Source organism: Chelon labrosus (genome assembly GCF_963514085.1).
Source record: "Chelon labrosus genome assembly, chromosome: 11".
NCBI classification, from domain to species: domain Eukaryota; kingdom Metazoa; phylum Chordata; class Actinopteri; order Mugiliformes; family Mugilidae; genus Chelon; species Chelon labrosus.
Window position 1 is genome coordinate 15,054,503 of NC_140344.1, and position 20,277 is coordinate 15,074,779.

The 20,277-nt window shown below is 41.7% G+C and overlaps 3 protein-coding genes across 12 annotated transcripts; 2 read left to right on the forward strand and 1 right to left on the reverse strand.

Annotated features, from left to right (window-relative positions):
• Nucleotides 1–772: 772 nt before the first annotated feature.
• tpm1 (tropomyosin 1 (alpha)) lies at nt 773–11,402 on the forward strand (the record flags this gene model as incomplete). 9 transcript variants are annotated; one of them, XM_084555579.1, is made up of 10 exons in its annotated part: nt 783–1,035; nt 1,763–1,888; nt 5,109–5,242; nt 5,541–5,658; nt 5,757–5,827; nt 6,596–6,671; nt 6,887–6,949; nt 7,051–7,120; nt 7,663–7,741; nt 8,649–8,859. In XM_084555579.1, the coding sequence occupies exons 1-10, from the start codon at nt 922–924 to the stop codon at nt 8,650–8,652; spliced, it is 855 nt and encodes a 284-aa protein (XP_084411705.1). In that variant the 5' UTR covers nt 783–921. The 9 variants fall into 9 exon arrangements, with proteins under 9 accessions (XP_084411706.1, XP_084411709.1, XP_084411705.1 ...); XM_084555580.1 differs by lacking the exons at nt 1,763–1,888; nt 8,649–8,859 and adding an exon at nt 1,430–1,555 and having other exon boundaries at nt 773–1,035; nt 7,663–7,745; XM_084555583.1 differs by lacking the exons at nt 7,663–7,741; nt 8,649–8,859 and adding an exon at nt 9,961–10,476 and having other exon boundaries at nt 781–1,035.
• Nucleotides 11,403–11,796: 394 nt separating this feature from the next.
• On the forward strand, nt 11,797–16,588 carry lactb (lactamase, beta). Of its 2 annotated transcripts, none has more exons than XM_084555686.1 (6): nt 11,797–13,214; nt 13,298–13,364; nt 14,693–14,883; nt 14,994–15,312; nt 15,399–15,564; nt 15,744–16,588. In XM_084555686.1, exons 1-6 carry the CDS (start codon nt 12,891–12,893, stop codon nt 16,267–16,269), a joined length of 1,593 nt encoding a protein of 530 aa, XP_084411812.1. In that variant the 5' UTR covers nt 11,797–12,890; the 3' UTR covers nt 16,270–16,588. The 2 variants fall into 2 exon arrangements, with proteins under 2 accessions (XP_084411812.1, XP_084411813.1); XM_084555687.1 differs by having other exon boundaries at nt 11,798–13,202.
• A 43-nt stretch (nt 16,589–16,631) lies between these two features.
• nrg4 (neuregulin 4) lies at nt 16,632–20,277 on the reverse strand. Its single transcript, XM_084555688.1, has 5 exons — nt 18,734–20,277; nt 18,486–18,520; nt 18,310–18,403; nt 18,035–18,187; nt 16,632–17,916 (listed from the first exon to the last, which is right to left on the reverse strand). The coding sequence occupies exons 2-5, from the start codon at nt 18,493–18,495 to the stop codon at nt 17,844–17,846; spliced, it is 330 nt and encodes a 109-aa protein (XP_084411814.1). The 5' UTR covers nt 18,496–18,520; nt 18,734–20,277; the 3' UTR covers nt 16,632–17,843.

Consider the following 20,277-nt stretch of genomic DNA (forward strand, 5'->3'; position numbering starts at 1 on the left):
TAATTGAGGTATAAACCCCATCCTGCCAGGACATTGTGCTGCGGCAGTCAGATGACACATCAACAGTTTACAGGGGGGGATATCTAATATATTATCAGGTAAACACTTCCCTGTGTTGAGCCCCCCAGACTCTGAACAATGCCTCTAGGGCTCGCTAGGCTTAGAGAAAACATCTCTTCTCATAGCGCACACTCGCTTTGGGCCACTACAACCTATCCCCACCCACCCAAACACACTCAGGCAGAGATAAAGACACCGGCGGCTCCACCATTACAGAGGCTTGGTTAGATTGTTACTGAAAGTGGCCGTGGTCCGAGGGCAATGGGAGACATAGGTCAACGGGGAAATACCGTCACTGTGAAATCATCAAAAAATACATGAAAAGCAAATATATCCCTGGTGTCAGTGAAAAAAGGGGAAAGAATGAAAATAATAATAATTAAATAAACTCAAACAATGAAGATATTAGTGCTACATGTAACTTTAAATGAGTTGTCATGGTTTTGATCAAACTAAAGTGGAGACTGAGGGGTAGGAATGGTCTATATCTGCATCTTCTCTGTACATTAAATGGCTTCTGTTACACTACCATTAGGAAGCTTCTCCGTGGGTGCATGCCTACTTGTCACACCCCATATAAAGGCGTATCAAAAGTCAAATGTCTGGGAGGAACGAATCGCCAAGCAGTTCCTTAAAAAAACGTCTAAGCAGCCACACACGCCTCCTCCAAAAAAGTATTGGATGTCCAAAGGAATCCAGTCGCCCCCCCTTGAAAGTACATATTTGACAGGGTAGAGACAGGCAGAGCCTGCACTCCAGCTTAGCATTCAGTTAGGCACAGACGTCCTAGCCCCTCTCCAAGTCTCTCCTCGGTTTTCATTTGGACGTTTTGTTGGTGCAGCCGGACAGCAATAAGCAGCCATGGATGCCATCAAGAAGAAGATGCAGATGCTCAAGCTCGACAAGGAGAATGCCTTGGACAGAGCTGAGCAGGCTGAGTCAGACAAGAAAGCAGCAGAGGACAGAAGCAAACAGGTCGGCTGATTTTTTTTTTTTTTTCCTTTGTGGAAAACCCAAAGATCCTTAGAAAAAGCAGGAACACCAGCAGCAGTATAAAGCTGCTGCAATTAAAATGGATCGCCTCCGAAATAAGGATTAATTGTTTCCACGGATAATCCCAATTAAGGATTAAATTAAGAAAAGCTACGAGCGTTTTTAGCATTTTATTTTATTTAGAAACCATTCATTTTGGGGGGATGATATAAATCGCCCTCATAACTGTTTATACCAACGGGTAATGTATAAATATACACAGTAAAATATGTTTACTAGTTTGAAAATGTGTTTAATGGTTAAAAACCTTACTTATAAACCAGCTGTTTATTGTATATTCTGTTTAACTGTATACTTTCTTTACATGCATGTATAGTTAGAGGACGATATGAGAGAGTTGGAAAAGAAATTGCGTATTACTGAAGACGAAAGAGATAAAGTGTTTGAGGAGTTCCAAACTGCTGAGGAAAAGCTCCTGACTGCTGAGGCGGTCGCCACCAAGGTATCAGACCCTGAAGTGCATGAGCTTTCCTAACTTTTCTCCTGTCTCTCTTTCCCTTGTCCTGTCCTGTCCCGTGTCTCTGTCTCTCTCTCTCTTTTTCTCGCTCGCTCTCTCTCTCTCCCTGTACGCGCTCTTGCGCCTGTGCGCGCTCACGCAACTCCGTCTCTCCACTGATCACCCCTGAAACTGTCCTGCACTGAAACTCAGCTTGAGGACGATTTGGTAGCTCTGCAGAAGAAGCTGAAGGGAACTGAGGATGAGTTGGACAAGTACTCCGAGGCTCTTAAAGATGCCCAGGAGAAACTTGAGCTGGCTGAGAAGAAAGCCACTGATGTAAGTAGGGAAGGGATTCACAAATGGCACCCTTCCTGCACCACGCTTGATCACACCTTCATTCTCCAATCTGTGAGAGAAGCGACAGCTCAACACCACGGAAAAATAACATTTCCTATTTGTAGTAGTTAATCAAAATGAACTCATATGTTTTCTCTGAAATAATTTTACTTTGTGGATTGGCAGATTTGTGCACCACTACCCATCCTGGAAAATATTTGTTTGACCACTTATTGTTGAGCTGTCGCTTCATGTGTTGTCACAAGATCACAAGCACAGTCACTTACAAGTCAGCCCAAAGAAATTGCTGTCAAACTATAAAACACATATGTTTTAATTACATTCACCCCATCTTTTACAGTACATCTGACTGAACTGCCCATGCTCCAGACCAAAATCTGTCCAGCCTTATTGGTCTTTTTCAGAGTGCAAAGCAGGGTGCAGTCTTCCCTTCCCAGCTCAGAGAGCAAGCGCCTGGATAAATATAGCCCACTGCTTTATATGGTCAAGATAGAGCTCACATCTGCAGGCTCTTTGCTTACCACGAGGAAAAACAGTTTCCCATCGAAAATGTCCCAGGCAGCATACCATTTTTTCTTTTTCTTTTTTTGAAAGTAGTTTATTTACAGACAGTTAAATAAATCCCACTTTTTTAATATTTTAGTTACATTTCCTTCCCTTTCTGGATAAATACATGACAGACTCATGACAGAATTATGCCAATATATATATAAATATATTAATTCAGAGGTCCTTATGAACATGTTTTCACGACTGGAGTCCTTGGCGACGCCCAAGTTCAATTGCAGGGGACAGAGACGTGTGCTAAAAGTCAATCGGAGGTTGCAGGGTGGCTTAGAAGCTGCCTCTGAGCAAAAAAACTCGCTGTGATAATCCTTTAATCGGATTCAGGAGGAGTTAGGCCAGAGTGTGTCTGAGTCTAGTGAGTTTTACCCACTTGGTGGTGCATTTGTTACCAACAGAAACGACTTTGTGATCCAACGACTTTACTTGCAGTTTTATGGCTTTGTTTATTTATTCTATTTATTCTGACGGTCGTTTTGTGATATTTGAATAGTTTCGCCCTGTAATTACCGCATTCATTTGCAGACTCATTGAATGACCCGTACGGCTCAAAACTTTTTCTGCCACGTATGCGCTTCTGAGACTTGACCGGCAGAGGGCGCTGTAGCTCCGTTAGTTCGCCACATGCACAGCCACTACACTGACAGTCAGACTGAGTGTGCTCTTGTCATTAAAAGACCATTGTTACTTCGTATCAGTTGAATTTTACTTTTTATTATTTCAGAAGGCAGTGCAGCAAATTGTCTAAGTTGTAAAACTCTGCATAACCACAGCGGAGAAAAAAAAAATCATTCAGGCCCGTTTTGAAATCAGAGGCAGCACTTCCTGGATAAATGCAGGCATCGCAGAGTGCGTCTCCAGAAAGCTTGCGCACTCCACTGTCCTGTTTCTGTTCACGCAGCGTTCAGCACAATCAAGGACGTCATCTCGTTCCTTGTCAGTTTCTCGAAAACTGTGCTGCTGCTGGTAGAGGTAGAAGTCTCTTTTTTTAGCACTGTAAACAATGGCCGGAGTTACATCGCTGGATGCAGTCAAACGAAAGATCAAATCCTTGCAAGACCAGGCAGACAACGCTGAGGACAGAGCCGAGAGATTGCAGAGCGAGTTGCTCGCGCACAGGAAAGCCAGAGAACAAGTAAGCATGTTTACCGCGCTCACAGCCGGACGGTACCTGCGCATCAAGCGCTGAGATATGAACTCTTGTAGCCTTTTCTGTTTGCTCAGTTAATGTGGGGCGGCAGGTTTAATTAATACGCAGTGGAATAGCGGGATTTGTCTTGGTGCGCCTCAGCGCTTGATGCTGAGCTTTACTTGGCCCCTTTCAGTTCCACCACAAGTCTCAGATGAGGGTTTGATAGTTCGCTGCTCCTGGCTAAGCTCTTATAATTGGTAGCGTTAGGCCTCTGATGCCGTAGCAGCTGCGCAACTGTGGTGCATTGTATCACTGTGTTGCTACAATGTTCCAGTTGCATCACATTTGATGCACTTTGCAGTAACGGTTCCAGTCGACCTGCTTTTTCCAGTTTCAGTTGTATTAATGGCGCCTTTCAGCAAATCCAGCCCAAGGCCAAACATTTGAATAAACTCTTTTCACAGCAACCAGGAAGTCACAACTAAACTGTGGCAGCATTTTAAGGTGCCCGTCAGCTCTGTCAGCTTGTGCTCTTTGACTTGTCCATATAAGGGCAATAGGGTTTCACAGCTACAAAGACAGAATATAGCGGCAGTTATGTAGACGGGAAATAAATCTTTCTGCACCTGCTTACAGCAGCCACAGCTCATCATGTCAGGCTCAGTCTGACGGTCCGTCGTGTTTTTCTGGCCCTGAGCTGTGTTAGCCAGAGTTGCTGCGGTTTATAGATTAATAGAAACTTCCTTGTCACTCTTCACACCTTGAGTTGCACTTTGATCAAAGACAGCGCACTTTAGCTGCAGAGGAAAGTGCCTGCAGGGACCTTTGCCTCATACAAGCTTCTGGTAGATGTATCCTCTTTTCGCCGCTCGTTTTCAGGAAAATGCAGGTCTTGTACCTGCTGAGCAAGCATCATAAAGCAGAAGTGACTACAGGTTTAAATATTTGCATAAAACCCCTACTCCTTTTTCCTTATTGACAACGACACCACCCATTTTTTTTTTTTTTTACTCCAAAGATACTGAGTCATTTAACCTGAATGGTGTTAATGTGACCAGTTAAATGACTCACAGCGTTGTAAACTTAACAGGGAGCCTTCTCCGAGGTTGTATGTGTAGCACGTGAGTAGTCATTTTTGAGTAGTAATTGTGTCAGGCCCTTAGCCTTGAGCCTTGTTAATGCTCTCTCCAGGGCCTAGTAATGAAGCAGAGCATTCAGCCTTCTGTCACTTTGGGATATTATCATTAGCATTACACACAGTCCATTAGGAGCACAGACAAGCCTGCTGGGAGGGCTTTTCCCAACAGGTGGCTCACAGAAGCGCTTCCAAACAACCATGATTGCCCTCTCCCACTGGGCATTAAACAGTTCACGTAGATAAATGGACTAGGTACACTTTTTATTTTTTTTTATTTTTTTGGGCTGACTTACGTGTTTAGTTGTGTGATGTGTTTAACGTGGGGACTTTCGGTATCTCTTCACGTGCTGTCCTTCCTCCCTTAGGCTGAGGGAGATGTCGCTTCCCTTAACAGACGTATCCAGCTGGTTGAGGAGGAGTTGGATCGTGCTCAGGAGCGTCTTGCCACTGCTCTGACCAAGCTGGAGGAGGCTGAGAAGGCTGCTGATGAGAGCGAGAGGTTGGTTTTTTTTTATTGACGTGCACAGACTCAGACCTCTGGTCGGTGCCATTCTGCTCTCATTCTATTACTTTAGAAACCAGGTAGCGTGGGGTAAGTAGGTTGTGCTTCCCTCCACTTATATAGGGCACAAGCAGTGCCTCTGTCTCCTTTATATCCGCGAACAATTAGGCATTAGCCATTTGGAGTGTATTAAAAATTTACCAGGCAACTGTTCACCTGACATGTGTCCTCGGGGAGGCTGTAGCGAGTGCATATCTCAGCTCCTGATCCTTTGACTGTTTGTTCCCTCACACAGAGGCATGAAGGTTATTGAGAACAGGGCCATGAAGGACGAGGAGAAGATGGAGCTGCAGGAGATCCAGCTCAAAGAGGCCAAACACATCGCTGAGGAGGCTGACCGCAAATATGAGGAGGCGAGTTATTTTTAGCCACACATGCACGCTTATGGAAATCGATCAGTACTTTTGCTACAGACTTTGTTTTGTAACACTTTGTTGTGCTGCACCTAAAGGTTGCCCGTAAACTGGTCATCATTGAGGGTGATCTGGAGCGTACAGAGGAGCGCGCTGAGCTGTCAGAAAGGTAAGACCTTTCACCTTTACACACTCCCACGCTGCAATTCACTATGCATGTACGCTGCAACTGAACCATTATGACAGCTTCGAGCGCTAATACATAAAGTACAGGGCTTGTTTGCCTTTGAACAGTGTGCACAATGTGTTCTTACTGTATGTGCTGGTCATTTGCATGCTCATCGTGGTTTGAATGGTTTTGGCATGCACACGTGCGCCACACCCTCTAACAGACGAGCTGGAAGACTGGAGGATGAGCTAAGAGTTTTGGAGCAAAGCATGAAATCTCTAAACTCCACAGTCACACAGGTACTACAGACGAAAACTAACACACACACACTCTTATCTCTGAGCGGCTCTTCTCACTACCATTCATGCTGCCTCTGCTTTGCCTGCTGCGCTTCTTTTCTCTTCTCACATTGGGCTCTTTTACTCTTGGTACGTTTCATGCCTGACACGACAGGGGCTGCGAAAGCATTAACACCTGACAGAAGCATGATATTTAAATGCTGAAATACCATCATCCAAATTATTGGTTTTATTGTAACACACTCACTCCATTGCTTTTCTCACATACCTGCTCTGTTAAGGCACTTTTAATGCACTTGGGGTTCCCTCTTTGTTTAATCCCTGTAGATCTTATTCATTTTGTTTCCTCTCCCCCTCTTTCTTACTTTCCCTCGTCCTGTTTTGTGTCCACCTCTGGTTCTGCCCGTTTCCCTCCTTTTCCTCTACCTTCTCGTCCCTGGCAACTTTACCCCCTCGTTTAAAACGCCAGCAAATGCTCTGAGCTTGAGGAAGAGTTGAAAACTGTGACCAACAACCTGAAGTCACTGGAGGCCCAGGCTGAGAAGGTAAGCGCGACCGTCTGGGCGAGTGCATGCTGTCAGACCCCCAGTAGACTTGAAGGATGAGGAGGAGCCCGGGGAGTCGAATCTCTTCACTTCAGTTTTATTTCACACTCCTCTCTATAAGTGTAGTAAAACGCATGTGGCATCAGTTTGAATACGGTAGGCGTTTACCTCCGTGTCCATGTTACTGACCCCTTGTCATTGTTTTTGTCCCACAGTACTCACAGAAGGAGGACAAGTATGAGGAGGAGATCAAGGTCCTCACTGACAAGCTGAAGGAGGTACAGTTTCACAAGAGTCCAGGAAAATTTATTGGAGTCCCCTGGTGCTGGATCACGGTTTGAGTGTTGGACTGACCCATAAATCTGTCTCTGTAATGCAGGCTGAGACTCGTGCTGAGTTCGCTGAGAGATCAGTAGCCAAGCTTGAGAAGACCATTGATGACTTGGAAGGTATGTTTTTTTTGCTTCTGAACTGTTTCTTTCTTATTTATTTTGTCAGTGACATTCGGGTAAGTGCTTTCCTCTTGAACTCTATTCTGCTTTCATCATCTTTCACACAGCGTCATACGTCTGTTGTTGTGATCCTTTCTCTTTTTAAACCTTGTTGTTGATTTTCAAAGTAAAAAAGAAAGGCGTTTGATGCGTAGTAAAGAAAATAGGTGTTGATTTAGGGCCAAAGCCATACGGCAGTGAAATACGCTTCACCTCTCAGTGTTGCTGAGGAATTTACCCTTACATTTGTCTGCATTTCCATTCTCTCATTTTCTGGTGTAACGCTGTTTTCCCTCTTTTTCCCTTGTCTTCAACCTTTCTATCATCTCTTCCTGTCTTCTTCTCTGTCTTTCCAATGGTCTGGATACTTCACCTTTCACCTCCTTGTCATGTGCTCCACCACCTTTGCTCTCTTCCACTACGCCTCACCCCCCTCCCCACCTCCTCCCTCCTATCCCCTCCCTCCCTCCCTCCCCCGTGCACCCCTGGCCCACCAATAGATGAGTTGTATGCCCAGAAACTGAAGTACAAGGCCATCAGCGAGGAGCTGGACCACGCCCTCAACGACATGACTTCCATGTAATTTTCAACTCACTGTACCTGCTTGCTCTGTCATCACCCTCCTCTCCCCTGCATCTGTAGTCCCCGTGCACCGACGGCCTCACCTCCTTCACAGAACAACTACATCCAACCCTCTCACTTCCTTATGCAGCTATGTTTCTCTCGCAGTCTTAAAGTGTCTTAAAACAGACATTGTGGGATTCTGTGTCTGTAGAATTGAAGCCCACTTGTAATAATTACTCCTCACTCTAAGTGATCTCCTCTCATAAGTCTGCGTTAGTGTGGCTTTAGTGGTTCTGTGTGCCGTTTGAATCCATATCATGGATGTTTCAGAATACTGTTAAACAGGACACTGAAGTAATGCTAAGCATGACAAGTACACGGCATGGGTTTCTGTTTAATTGCTTTTTAAACGAAAAAAGTAATTTCATTTTGTGAGTTCATGCATTTTTATAGTCCCCTAATTCTCAAAATATCCATTGTAGATTCACGTGGTATTTTGACACCTTAACTCAAAGTTGTTTGTGGCGTTTCCTGCTTTTTCTCTTCTACTAATACGGTCTACTTCTGTCCAGAAGAAAGGCCCTTATGTGTTCGTCATAGTTTAGCATCACTGTGGTTGAGTCCCCAGTTTTGCTAAAACAAACGGTGATGTCTCTTAACTTTTGCTCATGCTGTGGGAGATTAAACAGGAGCGCCACGTCTGTCTTAACAGTCCAGCGCTGCTCCTCGTTATTTAGCGGCACGGTCTTGACGTTGACACAACTTGCAGTTTGTGTTTGCGAGTGTCTTCAGTGCGCACAATGCGTTTCCATTGTGCACTGCGGTTTTGTGGTGCGGTGCCGTGACTCCTGGGGCATCTCCGACCTCCGCCGGCCCCACGCGCTGACCCCCTCGTTCACTTTGATTCTTCTCTTCCACACAGATAAATTGTTTACACCTCATCAAAGACGCCTCCTGCCGGCTGAGCAGCATCTTTCTGCTCTCTCCAGCCTTCCCTCCATTTCCCCTTCCCTCTCTGTCTTTGCTTTCCTTTCCTCCTCATGTTCTCATGTCAACGTGAATTGCATCCCATCACTTGTACAGAATCTTAGAAACTTTCTGCGTTGTATAAAAAATAAACGTCCTTCCTTCTATGTAAGCTGTATCTCTTTACTCTGTCCCTTTTTTTTCATTTCTATTTATTTTCAAGCGGCTCTAATAAAACCAGGAAGCCTTGATTTTATTGATATTTGCTTCTGCATTTCAACAAACCATTAGCCTCTTCTATTTCCTTCTATCCTTAGTGTAGTTGTATGGATCACAATGGATGTTCTTTTTATTTTATTCAAATATTGTTCTGCGAAGCTGAGATATTAGAAATATCGCAGCAGTGCCATGAGCACAGAAACCTAGAGTAACTTCAGGTACCTGACTGAAAGCTGAGCCGAGTTGTCTTCTCTCTTAGCGTTTGCGACTGATGCATGCGAGCACTTTGCAAAATTTTAGTACTGTGACGGGAGTAACTGACAGGAAGGTTGTTAGGATTGGTGGGGATTAGTGCTGGATTGTTATCAGGAAGATTGTGGTAAAGTAGAGTGATGGGTGGAATGCAGAACAGTATGTAAGAGCTGTGGAGCCTCATCGGGTGATGAAACTGATATCCGTGGTTATGACAAATGGGCTTTGTATGATACACAGTATCCTGTCATATATTTAAATAAATACACAATGACACATTCTGAGTCTTTTTTATTAAAGCCATTTCCACAAATTCAGACACAGAAAGATGAGGACAAGAGAACAATGATTGTAGATTTGAGACTTCGTAATTAAAATGAGACTGCAGAACATTGTTTGAGCCACATATTTGAAAGCTTTAAATCAAACTACAGAATGTAACCGTATGCTAAGACTTTAGAGCGTATTATTTTTCCACACTATTCAATTTTAAATAATTCATTTTAAGATTTCTGCTGTGGCTCCTTTGACTCATTCTGGGTGAATCAACTCATCCTCTGTCCTCTGTTCTTACTCTTGCTGTCCTGCTGCAGACAAAAATCTTTGCCAACCTTTGTATTTTTAATCACATTATTTGGTGGCTATTCAGATATTTTTCACAAAGATTTTAAAGTCTTCTGTGGTTTATTCTAAAACAAAAAAGGTAGGTTTCCAAAGGCATGGCACTTCCTCTTTTCCTATTTTCCTCTGATTTCCCGTCCTCTCTCTGTTTTTTAACTTGCTTTCTGACTGCAAAGACCGTCTCTACCATCAACTTGAGAAAAAACGCCTCCTTACTAATGAACTACGAGTGGCCTTGAATGAGGGCTAGCCTGTGTGAATGTGTTATGTTTGCTACGGTTTGTTTTAAACATGTGTACGACAATCCGATCTGGTTTAATGTCCAGAGCTTTTCTGTTTGCATTGTCCACGTACGATGCCTGCTCTGCCTGATAGTTGTGTTGCTGTTGGTGAAAGTGCATCTGAAACGATGAAAATCAGGGATTATGTTTTAAATATATTATTTTCAACATTACACAATAATAATTTTTCTGTAGATTTTATTCGTGTTTGTGTATCAATGACCTTTGCATGGTTGCTTGCACATCGTAATATGAGCTTGTTCGTTGAGTGTGTTTCTAATGTTTTCCGTCTGTGCCGTGTAGGTCAGCTTCAAATTTAATGACTGACCTGAATGATGTTGTCCCCAGCTTGATTATTAATGCGAGCTAACCGACTGACTGACTCATGTTTGCTTGTGTGAGACTAAAACTTCTTTATTTGATGTTCTAACAGAGAAACTGTCGCACGCTAAAGAAGAGAACCTCGATATGCACCAGATGCTGGACCAGACTCTAATCGAACTGAATAATATGTGAAAGCACGGTCTGACCCCAACACACACTGTGGTTTTGGCTTTTTGTACTTGCACCTTGCTTCCCCCCCAAAAAAAAAAAAAAAACCTCTACTCATACCTTGCCAATGGTGGAGAACAAACAGCCAGATGCTATTCTTATTGCACCGTCCTGCCTTCAGCGGAACTCGACCAAGGAGCAAAGCTAAGGGGAAATAAAGCTTAAAGGTTCCCTTTGATGAAGCCCAAACTGAGAAACACCATTGTTTTCGCAAACCAGTTTTAATGTCTGCCTTTGGCAATCCTTGAGTTAGATCTTTTCTTTTCTTTTCTTTTTTTGGACAAGTCATCTGGTGAATTGATGTGTGCCATTGGTAACAAATATCGCTCTCTATATCTGCATTAAAGCCATTCTGGTACGCTCCATCCCACCTTGATTATGCACATACCAAAGGACAAAGTGGAGAAATTTTGCACTTAAGTAAGACCTCAACATTATGCATATTACAAACTTTTTTTTTTTTTTTTTTTTTTTTTTTTAAAAAGAAACAAAAATACAAAACACCACAAATGTAAGTATACATTGGCTATGCCTGTTGGTATGTATACTGGTGCTACTGTATTGTTAAGCAGGGACAGAAGATGCTAACACATTACAGTATGTTCTGTTGTAATTTTCATTCAAAACCACAGTTCAGAATTTGTTCATCTTGTCTTTTATAGTCGGATCTCAGTCATCAGGTTGTGCATTGTTTTAGCATTGTTTTAATGTAGATGTTTCAAGGGTTTGTCATATTTGAAATGTACAAATTATGAATATAAATAAAAGCACATTTTGAAAGTTTTCTAATTTTGTTTGTGGTCCTTCTGTAGCCTTTTTCTTTTTGTTCATCCTAGACGTGACTTAAATTAAAGGTGAATTTGACTTCCAGCTGGGAAAAAAAACATTGTCATGTGTTTCTTTGGTTTACTGCAGCTCACTCAGGTCTACTGATACATCCATCAGCTTAATATACTTAAACCATGTAGCAATGGTGGGATTTTGTATGTTTATTATGGTCTATGTAGTAGATTTTCTTTTCTTACTTCTCACACATGAAATGAAGTTTAATAAAAAAAAAACATAAAAAATAACTACACACTTTTCATAACTGGATTTTATTTCACAGGTTGTGTGGTTGTGGAGTTTGACCAAAGAATGTTCTTCATGTGCTTGTAGCAGCTGAATAGTTGGCATGACCTCTAAAAAGTCCTTTGTTGCACCAGTGAGGGAATAAGGGTGTGTGTGTTTGTGAGAGAGAGCTGTCATCAACTTGGAGTCGGGTCTAATTAAAGCTTGTGGTTATGCACTTGGGTGACATAGTAAGAAGCAGTAGGTGAAATGCCTCCACAAGTGTGCGGTGTGTGTGTTTTTACGTGCTTATGAAAATGAATCCCTTCACTTTATTTCAGACACTACATATCACACGATAAAACTTTAGAAGAAGCGTTCAGTATCACTTAAAATGGTCAAAACATATATCACTAACCCATTTGTAAAATCAAGACTGAATTACCAAATGAGCTGAAGTGGACAACTTCCCTGGGGTCGCATGAAAGCTAATCAGTTAATATTTAATTGAAATGTTCTGAATCAAGGTAACATCAACGAGGCAGTGTCCATTGTTATCCAGTATTCCAGCTGTCTGGTGGTGGATCACTATTAAAGAATGCAGTTGTATGTATTTATTTTATAATTTTCTGAACTGTAATTCAACACAGCAATGATTGGTCTCTGGGCAGATGTACGTAGCTGCCATGTGGATTTTTGCTATTTTGTTTTGAACCTAAATACTGTCGTGTTGTTCGCTGTGCTCCCTCACCTACTCCTACAACTACAGCTACTGTTGAAAATATTAAAAGTGCACCAATCAAGCGTTTTCATGGCCTTTTGTTCTGGAAGGAGGAAATAGCGGTAATGTATTTATTTCATTCTCAAATGTTTGGAATAAAGATTTTTTGTTCTTGAATTTGGATTTGTTGCAGTAGAATGAGTAGAAGTGATGATTACTGACAAATCAATCAATATCAGCTGTTTATATCAATATCCTTATTCAGTTTAATACAAAATTACAATGATTTGCTGGCTAGTGTGCCACTATGTAAAAGAAATTTACAGATATTTGCACAGTAGAGTCCCAATGGGTCTTTCACAGATCTGAACTCGATGTTCTCCGGATTCGATTAGTTTGGTCTCGTTCGACAGCTCATACAGGAAGTAAGGGGGTTGTTGTTAACAGCAGCAGTTTAATCGGCGTCTTTTGTCGCCAACAAACAGAAAAACACTTTCTGACAATGTTACGGCTATTTTTGCCAAATCGTTTATGTACCAAATGTACCCGGCTAGCAGACCGCAGATCTCCATTTACTACACCGCGGCAGCGTAGTGTTTTTAACCAGGAACAACGGCGATATGTCGCAGGTCCAGCCTTTTGTAAATACCGGTCAAAGTCCACGATTTGGATATGCGGCGTAGGTGTTGGGATTGCAGTAGCTGTCGGACTGAAATACAGCTCGTCTGACAGCTCATGTGACGATAAAGTCAGAAAGGCTGATCGATACGGAGATGCCATAAAAGTTAGCAGAGACCTTGTGGAGCGGATAAAGGTAGGCTCAGAGGTAGGCCTGTCAACTGATTGGTAGTTTATCGACCAGCTATCATTTGACCCTGGAGTGAACTCTGTGTGTCCGTCTTTTGTCAGGATGAAGTCGGGGCTCCTGGGCTGGTTGTTGGGGTCTCTGTGGATGGGGCCCATGTCTGGTGTGAAGGTTGGTAACTGCGTAATCAAAGTTATTCATTAACAGGTTGTTAAGCTGTTCTGCTAGTAAAAACATTTGGCAGCAGTGTCGCTTTATCACTTTGTTTCAGTGACTAAGCTAGTCCTCTCTATATTAAACCACCATTAGCAACATATTACCAACATTAGAGAGTGACTTCTTGTGTGCATGCTTCCCAGTGTTGCTGAGGTTGACTAATGGATTAAAAAGTTGACAGTATAATATAATAATATAATAATATTTCTGGTAAAATGAACAGTGGCTCAGCATAGGACTAGGCGCTCACCAGTACCACTTTTTGCTAGACCAATTAATCTGGGTGATAGTTTCAGTTGCACCAATATCCCCTCTGCCGCCGTGTTTATGTTGTGGAACATAATATTTAAGCTAGTACCTAGTATATCTAGTCTGAAAAAGAATGAATGAATGTCACTTACTGAATATAGTAAAGTGAACGTGTGTAAGTTACATATTAAACTCTTTTACAGAGGTCATCATTGCAAAGTTTTATCGTTCTCTCCCTGCAAACACACACTCATACAAACTGAGCTTCTCTCTCCGTGCTAGTAGCATGTAGTACTTGCCGTTCCAAGGGGAATAGCAAGTATAATTTTTCACAAGCTGGTTGAACTGCACCTGAAAGTCTTCCTAAAGACTAAAGCGTAATGTTTTAATTGTGCAATTACTTTATGTCAGGCTGCCTCCGCATCTGCAACATTTCTCTCAACTAAATGAACTTTGCAAACAGCGAGTTAACCTGCACCTACCTACCTACCTACCTACCCACCTACGCAGCGAGCAAAAGTTTAATGTTTCACTAAAGTGTACAGTTTAATGTGTACAGCTGATTCAGAGCACATAAAGGTAAGCACTGCAACAGTAACAGTAAAGAGATATTATGTGGTATGGTCGTTTAGAAGCCTCTGTGTCACTTAGAACTAGACAAATAAGTTTTAATAATAATCTGCTGATATTAGATTACGTATTTATGTACAGTATATATATATTGATGGGGATGTGAAGGTTAACAGAAAAGTTTAAGAAGTTTTATTACAGTAATGCAAAGATGTGACTTGCAATGCAAAGATCTTGTCTGTTCTACACAATCATAGATGTCTGGCTCTGAACAATCTTTGTCACAATCCTTTAAAACCAAAAATTTTCAAGGAATTTGTTAAAAGAGATTCTTCTTCCTCAAGTCTTTCATATCTGAGCATAGTTAATTCAATTAACTTAACAGTTGAGGTGTCTTGTCGTTGAATCTTCAGTATATACCTCTGAAAATAAATTCATTCATTTAAATCATTTTTTAAATTCAGGGGTCGGTTTTGCCGATTTGGAGAATCGTGTCCCGTGCACTTCTGAAACGGTGATGCGTATAGCCAGCATCAGTAAGCCCCTCACATCTGCAGCTGCTGCGCGGTTGTGCGAGGAGGGGAAACTAGATCTGGATGTCCCAGTCCAGAAATATGTCCCAGAGTTTCCCCAGAAACAATTTGAAGGACAAGATGTAAGTTGTTTTAATTATTACAAATTATAAATTATTTTTCATCTCAGCAATCCTTGTTCATTTTTCTCTTCCGCTCACAAGCATATCGTGTATTCTGTTTTTCTTTTCAGGTTACAATAACCCCTCGGATGATTCTGTCCCACCTCAGTGGAATACGGCATTATGAAAAGGACGTGAAGAAAGTGAGGGAGGACAAGGAGAAAGCTAAGAGACTTTTAAAAGCACCAGCTAAAGAGAAAGAGGATAAAAAGAGCTCATCTGAAAGCACGGAGAAATCCTCAACGGATCAGACCACTAAAGACAAAGAAGCCGAGGGAAAAAGAAAGAAAAAAGAGTTTGAGCACGAGGAGTACTACTTGAAGGAAAACTTTGAGAGCGTCGTTGAGGCCTTGAACCTTTTTAAGGACGACCCGCTCATTTTTAAACCTGGTAAATTGATACTGTATTTTCTTGCCATTCAGATATGACACAATATAATGACTTGATGAGTCACTTGTATATTTTTCCACCTGCAGGCACCACTTTTCTATACTCCACTCACGCCTTCACGCTGCTCAGTGCTGTAGTGGAGCGAGCCGCTGGCCAGAACTTCCTGGATGTCATGATGAACATGTTCCGTGAGCTGGGAATGCTCAATACAGTGCCTGATGAGAATGACCCTATTATTTACCACCGTGCCAGGTATTAAGTTATGTTTATAACATTTTACCAAGTCAAAATGGAGTGCATGGTAGATGTGTCAGTGATGTTAAAGTTGGTAGAGATCAGTTATTTATTTTGAAGATTTGATAAGTAGCTTATTCTTGTTTTTGATAAAACACAACATTGACTTCATATTACATGTTGATACTCCTTCACAGATATTATCATCACAACAAGAGAGGTCGTGTTGTGAACTGCCCATATGTAGACAACTCTTACAAGTGGGCAGGGGGCGGCTTTCTTTCCACTGCGGGAGACCTGCTGCTGTTCGGTAACGCCCTGCTCTACAGCTACCAGGTGGCCCACCTGAAAGACACTGAGGGCTTGCTCCCCGGCTTTCTCAAACCCCAAACAGCCATAGAGCTGTGGGCCCCAGTTGACAAGACAGAGGCCAGCTGGGATAAGGACGGACTGTATGCCCAAGCTTGGCTGGTAGTGGAGAAACTGCAGAAATACGGCCAGTGCAGGAAGCGCAGACACTACGTGTCACACACAGGTGGCGCCGTGGGGGCTAGCAGTGTCCTCCTGGTGTTGCCCAGTGAGGATGTAGACCAGCGCCAAGGACACACCTCGCTTCTCCCACAAGGGGTTGTTGTCACCATCATCACTAACATGCAGTCTGTGGGACTCAACAGCACAGCACTGAAAATTGCACATGCGTTTGACAAAGCCAGGAGCTTGTGAGAGTAAGTCGTTTACAGAAATGTCCGAGTTTACATTTTACTGAGAAGTATTTACATACATTGTGAGCCTTTTTTTCTTTTAAAAAAACTTTTAACATACATTTTTAACAAATATATTTATGCAAAGTGAGAATATCAATTATAATAGGCAGTGGAGCTGTTCCGCCACTAGGGGGCAGCAGTTTACTGCACTTCATTCAACTATGGTTGATTGTTGGCTTTATACTGAAGGTAATGCCTTTATTTTAAGACTGAGCACAACTGTCTAGTAACTTTTTTGGATTCCTGCATTTGAGAGAAATAAAAACTTTTCATACTCAGTAGATAGAAGTGGATTGCTATTTAAATTGGCAAGGTGTAACAACATAATAGCTTCAACCTTTAAAGGCCTGTGTTGCCAAGGTACTTCCTCTTGGCATCATGTGCACTCAACTGTCACTCAAAAACCAGAACCAGAATGTAAAGGGACCTTTTCACAGTGTGCTCACTGGTGACTTTGGAGCTAACTTTTATATAAGGATTTACTTAAGTCCAGACTGATCACGCCTGACTGAGTCTGTAACCGATCATTAATGGTGACGAGAATTTTAAAGAGTAACTAAGCTGTCAGCAGTCCAAATGTTCTTCCTCTGCCGTTGGTTGTTAGGCCGTTGCATGCAGTGCTGGCAGAGTAACAAACTTCTGGCAATGCTGTCCAACAAGTTTTAATTCTCTCCTCAGCTCAGTGAGTTGAAGCAGATTTGATGGCACCATTCTCATTATAAAACCCGTGGGATCTCCTGTGCCCCTGTTTTTAGATTTAAGGGGACTGATGAACGGCTTGGGATAAGCTAATTATACAGACTCCTACACACATTCTCTCAGTGCGTTTGCTGCATGTGTGTCCGGTTTTTGCGAGAGCCAATTTGAGTTTTAAAACCTGCAGAGAGGAGACGTTTTTGAGAAGCGAGATCGCTCCGACTGGTCCAGACAACTTCGAGGGGCAATTAAAGTTTAGGGTTAAGATTAGGTTAAGAGCAGGCTAAAAGATCCCGAAAGCAAACTAACGTGTGAGTGTGAATGTGCAGTTTCACCAGAAGCCACACAGTCAAATCATTCAGAAGGAATCAGACCGTATATTCACACTTTACAAAATATTTATTAATAGAATATTAATGAAGTGATACAATAGTTTGTTTTTATAATTCCACAAAATGTTTTTTATAAATATTTTCTACAAAGTTAAAGCCACTTCGTGATTACATTTCAGACAAAGCACATGCTGTAGATTGAAATGTGACTTAATGTCGGTAACAACAAACTTATAGCTATGTTTTTTTTGTTTTGTTTTGTTTTATTTACATAAAATCAAATAAGCTTCTAACTTACACCTTTCTCTAGCTTTCTGCACGGATAATTCCAGAGATCCCGTGAAATGATCACTTTTAAGGTCTCTGCACCAGTTCTCTTCTACTTCTTGGTCTTTCATAGTCACATCCAAAACGGCCAACAAGACAGCCCACACTTTTTAAATCATCCCATCGTCCCATTTGACAACACAGAAGGGTAAACAAATGGACATCCGAAAGGCAAAGATCACGCTCTTGACTGTACTCTCCAGTACTCGGCGTGTTTGTTCCGTTGGCTCTGTTTCTTTGCCTTCAGCCTCCTGTCCACAGACACAAGCAGTCTTTATTAGCCTTTAAAGAACATGTTTTAGCTGAAGCACAGTACGTGACACCCTAATACTATTTTTAGGACATTGGATATTCTGAATTTGTACTTACTTGCGTACGTAGAAGATGATAACTACCAGTGCCAATAAGATGAGGAGGGCAACAATGACCACGGCTGCAATTAACCCAGCCTCCTTTGCATTCGGGGAAGAGCTAAAGAGCTGGAAGTGCTCACATCTGCTGCCTTTGTAATTTTCATTGCACCTAAAGAGAGATAGTAAAATGTCAAAAGTTAGTTTGCTCACAATATTGCCTCTTTTTTTTAAGTGACGCTTTCTGAATATTCATCCTTCTATCAGTTTAATTTTTTTTTTGATCAAACTTACACACAGGAGAGTGTATCCATGGAAGCTATTTTGTAGCATGTCCCTCCATTCATGCAGTAGGTGGCTTCCTGCCCATTACACGGGTCTCCGTGATCTATGAGACATAATAACATTTATTGTTCCTAACACGGCTGTGTAATTAATTTTTTTAATGATTTAGTTAGTGGTGTTATTACCTGCCATCATTTGGAATGTTTTTTCCTGCCGTTTCCTATGAATGCAAGAAACAGCTTCGTAAAAGGAAGTCCTCTCTCACCACAAAGGAAAGCATGTCTCAACTAGAAATTTCAGATGCCAATAATGCAAACAGCCCTACATGCCATTTATAAACAGTCTCTTAAAAGTGAAATTATCTAATACTGAGTAGTGGGAGAAGTATAGCCTCAGACTTTAGAAAGTTCATCAAAAAAACCTCTTCTCTTACCAGCTCGTTAAATTCCCAGCTTTTGGTGGTTAGCTCAGGACCTCAAAGCAAGTCATAGTGACGCTGGGATTTCAGAAGACGTTTTCATGTGGGCGTGTTCCTCCCTTGGCCTAAAAAATGTTGTGATTGCAGTTTGTCCACATTGTAAATGTCACGTTTAACGTCAGGAAACCACCGATTGCTGGTAATTTGTCGTGAGGTGGCGTCATTCTCAGGTGAATGTGTGTATCGAGCAGCTATTTGAGGTTTAAAAAAAAAAAAGTGTCTGAGAAGTCATGTTGGTGGCGCTGAAAATAAATCTCGTTTGTTCTCTGAGGGTTTCGGTTGCATCATGGGATCAGACGGAGGAGGATGGGTGAGGAAAGTACCTGTTGTGCATGTGAACTCAGCGTGTCTGGGTTTGGTACGAAAACAAGTGCATGATTGGTATGCAAAGAAGCCATGAATGGAATCGTGAGAACTTTATGTAGTCTAAGAAAACATCACACCACTTCCTTTAGACAAATAATTACTTCTCTTTCCTCAGAACCGTTAGTTGGCTAATCAAGTGGACACATTTTATTTTATTTTTTACAGCTTTTTCGTTAATAATTATGCTTTGCGATGATGGGTTTTCTCAGTTTATGCAGCCCATAATCACTCACTGTGGAGATGTTATATGAATTTTAATGATATTTTGCCTTATTTAATGTTGATTTTTAGAGTAAATGCTAAGGATAGCCTTACTATTTTTACATTTTATTTGGCAAATAATTATTACAACATCATTATTGATCCTGTCCAACTCAAAACTAATAATGTTATAATTGTTAACGACGCATTTAGTAATGCTTTATAGACAGAAGGGCTCAGACAAATATGGTTTTCCAGGTTGAGAAAAGTCTCTTAGCTGATGACGCCTGCTTAATCTTCTTTAAAACTCTTTACTTTATTACTCAAAGTCTGCCCTAAGTCTGTTTATTAACATATTAACATTTGCATTATTACAGATGTATTAGAGGGATAGTTACACAATGCTTCTAGTCTATAGTCAAAGGTCTATTTGTGGACTGAAACAGGTTTGACTTGCTGTAATCCTGCCTCTCATTCATACTGGCCATTATGGAAATCCTGTCCTGATGCTTTTCCCATGTGAGTGAATACCGACGAAATCCAAAATCTTCCTTTTGTGCCAGTTAATATGCATTTCAAAGTTTATCTGAACTGAACACACGGCTTCAAGCTTTTGAGTGAATTGAGTATAGGACAGTGACTTCTTAGTGCGACTATGACTCCACTGCAGCCCAGGAAAGGGGCAAATGTGTAGGGGAAACAAGGGATTTTCAAAATAAGAAGACCAACTCTGGAGCTAGTTAACACTTTAACGATTTGAAATGTAGTTTTGAGCCATGTGAATTTGAACACCACTACTTTGGAAGCTTATTACAGACTGACTTAGTATGAACAGAAACACTGGTTACAGCAGAGAAAAAAAAATCAGTTTCACTGCAAACATGGTGGCTCACTGAAAGCAAACACCTCATGAGCATGCACTGATGGAAGCA